This window comes from Borostomias antarcticus (assembly GCF_949987555.1).
Source record: "Borostomias antarcticus genome assembly, chromosome: 25".
Classification (NCBI taxonomy): domain Eukaryota; kingdom Metazoa; phylum Chordata; class Actinopteri; order Stomiiformes; family Stomiidae; genus Borostomias; species Borostomias antarcticus.
This window is the reverse complement of record NC_140258.1, coordinates 9,901,134-9,904,450: the sequence shown is the minus strand read 5'-3', so window position 1 is coordinate 9,904,450 and position 3,317 is coordinate 9,901,134. Positions and strand designations below refer to the sequence as shown.

Below are 3,317 nucleotides of genomic sequence, written 5' to 3'. Positions count from 1 at the left end.
CTAATTATAAAGAATAAGCATAAGCTAAGGCTAAGCAAGCTAGTCCTTTAGGACTCGTTTTAGCATAAAATCATTCACCCTACAAGAGTAACTGAAAGATCTATCGCCCAAAAAGTCAAGCAATTAGTTCGAGCTCCTCTCACACACAGAAAGCAGAGACAAGACCGTTGTGATTCATAGACTTGTTTCAAATGGAATAGGGCTAATAAAAAGACCAAGAACCACAGCCAGTTCCAGGTGCCCTTACGAACTAAGGGGCTATAGGCTACATTGCCGCATTCATAACAAAGGCAGAGCAATTTAAAAGGAGGGTTAACTCAATCCATCAAATTGACTGAAATTGTGAAGAAAATTCTGAAACCATATGGCCGCCAAACGTTTGTGTCCCTTTCTGTGTGATGGGACACGCTTGTCTCCGTATTGCGCACGGCTGCAGACCGCCCATGTCCCATTGTCCCTGTCACACCGGGGAGCGGCGCTCATTTGTCCGTCGGTTTCACGCTTCCCCCCCAGGAAAATTAGAGGGGGAAACCGCGCATACTGCCTGGAGAAGCTGGATATAACACCCAGGTTTTGAGTCTAATTGAAAGATTCCCTCTGTGCGACCAGATTGGTGTTTCTCACATAGATTCTATTGAAGGAAATGACACGTCGCGAGGTCAGCTCTTTTGAATGTGAAAGGAAAACGATGAGACGGAAGCTTAGATCCTGTGTTCATTAAACAGACAAAAATATATCGAAGCCTATTTCACATAAACGAAATGAGAATAGCCTAACTGTGACGTTTACAGCATGGGAGGCTAGTCCATATGCCAGCCTAGGCCTATACGAAAAACATCAACATGAAGATATCACTGTGCTATCAGTGAGTAAAAGAGTACTGAAAAATGCATTTTATTTTATTTTTCATTTTTAGCACATTACAATTGGGCTAGGCTATAGGCTACATTAGGTTCTGGTTTGGAAAGGCACTTAAGGTATACAAACCATTATAAATATATTAAAATGTGACTGATATTACAAGCAACCGTGACATTTCTTTTGTCTTTGATTATTATTTCAAAAACTGTAAAAGCTCGAAATAAACATGTGGTGTATACTGTAGGATAACACACACACATAGGCCTATCAATATCAATATCAATGTATTATTAAGCTGGTAGATTTTCAATCACTTAAACTGAAATGAAGTTAACAAAAATAAAACATACATTGAATTTCAAAACATTGTAGGCCTACTTAATTCTGAAATGATTGGTAAGACTTGTGTGTGTGTGTCTGCGTGCGTGCGCGCGTGTGCGTGCGTGTGTGTGTGTGGATTGTTCACGATCAGAAAGTAGGCCTATATTGCTTTTTTGATAGGCTATAATAACATAGATAGGCCTATATAATAATTTCTGTTGCTGCTGCATCATGACAGTTCATGCCAGTTCACAACAAAATGTGGTACAATAATTGGCACTTGAAACGTTTGTCTTGGTGACGGGGATAACGCTTCTGACAAAATACTTTAGTCGTCGACGTCAATCTCCTCGTCCTCATCCTCGGAGCAACCCTTGCTGCTCGTGTGGTCTGTGTATGGCGACGAAGGGGATGACATCTGCAGTTTGTTCAAGGTATCGCGCTCATGGTTCGACTGGGATGAGGGCGATTCGGTCCTGGATTGTCCCAGGGCGCCGTTGGCTGCGCATTTCTCCAGCTCTGCAAGTTTGGCAATTTTCTCAAATGCGACGACTCCCACAGCCTTGGCCGACTCCACGTCCGCTTTCATTTCCTCCAGGTCGCGCTTCAGCTTGGCGCGCCGGTTCTGGAACCAGGTGATGACCTGCGCGTTGGTGAGACCCAGCTGCTGCGCTATCTGGTCCCGGTCAGCCGGACTCAGGTACTTCTGGTAGAGGAAACGCTTCTCCAACTCGTAGATCTGGTGGTTGGTGAAGGCCGTGCGGGACTTCCGGCGCTTTTTGGGATTATTCCGTTGTCCATATACTGTCATGCCATCTCGTCCTAGAGGGATATAATATAAGATGTTACGGAAAATGATCCAACAACCACCGCACTCCCTAAATCGGGCTACTGAACATTTTTTACATTAAAACGAAGGGGAAAGAAAAATACTGTCATCACGTGCACCAAAATAAGCTATTTCCTAGGCTGTATATCACCAGGCTAGAGTATAGCCTAGATGGTTTGATTACCTAATTTAAATTAACATTATCAATTAGCATCATTTTAAATCAAATAACAATGCTCGTAAGATTGAAGAAGAAGAAGAAGAAGTATTCCCAAGTGGAGCCTAGATATTGTTAATCCTTTTGGTAACTTTTTTACGTGAATAATTTTAAAAATCGGATATCTGATGTTAATAATAATAATAATAATAATTTAAGTAAATCCATATTGTTATTGTGCACATAAAGGGAATTCGTCTGTTTAAATTCATTTTTAACAACCCCAAAACCTGTGTGTTTTTAATGCATTGTATTTGTGCAATTTGTCCAGATTTGTGGCACACATTTTGAGGAAGTAGGCTGGATGATTAAGGCTACTGTCACACGTTGCATCCCATTCCGTGGACCTAACATTGTGATGTAAAATAACAAAATAGTGCCTACATGCATTTTTGCATGTAAGCTATAGACTATAATATTATTACACATTATTTCCTATATATATTTTGACCAATTTATGTGTTTTTTTACACACATAGTCCTAATTTGAGTCCTGTCTTATCCAGACTCACCCTCAGCCGCTTGAAGAACACTGACTTCGAGACCTTTGAAGGTTTTGCTGGCGAGCTCTTCAAGAGCACAGAGTGGGGACGTCTGGGTGAAGAGGGCCCGGCTGGAGAGGCTATGCCCCGACGAGGGCAGCTTCTCGCTGGAGGAAATCAGATGTGCTGTCCCACAGATGGAGTAACTTCGTTTCATCGAAGGCTTGTTTAGGATATCCTCAATACTGAACGGCGTCAGGGGTTTGTTCGAGTTCGCCGGCGGCGGGAGATGGTCCAGTGGACTGCGCCTCCGGTCCTCCATAACCGTGGGGCATTTGGCGTCGTCTGTGGAGGTCATGGTAGCTTATCAAGTGACACTTCTGAGAATTGTGTTATGCTGGAGTAAAAACACTTTAAATGATGACTGCTAAAAAGTTTGGGGAAACGTGATGCTGAACAGATATCCGATGAATCACAGGTGCCTCTGCAACCGCATATCCCTTTGCCGCAGGGTTGGGAGACTTCAAGTCCCGTTATAGTCCCACTTCTCCAAACCACTGTTCCGGGGTGACGCACAAGACACAACATGAACCCATCCGGCAGACAG

General features: G+C 43.1%; 1 protein-coding gene across 1 annotated transcript; it reads right to left on the bottom strand.

Moving 5' to 3' along the window:
* Positions 1–1,510: 1,510 nt before the first annotated feature.
* lbx1a (ladybird homeobox 1a) lies at positions 1,511–3,068 on the bottom strand (the record flags this gene model as incomplete). Its single annotated transcript, XM_084458562.1, has 2 exons — positions 1,511–2,004; positions 2,741–3,068. The coding sequence occupies 2 exons, from the start codon at positions 3,066–3,068 to the stop codon at positions 1,511–1,513; spliced, it is 822 nt and encodes a 273-aa protein (XP_084314688.1).
* Between the last annotated feature and the right edge of the window lie 249 nt (positions 3,069–3,317).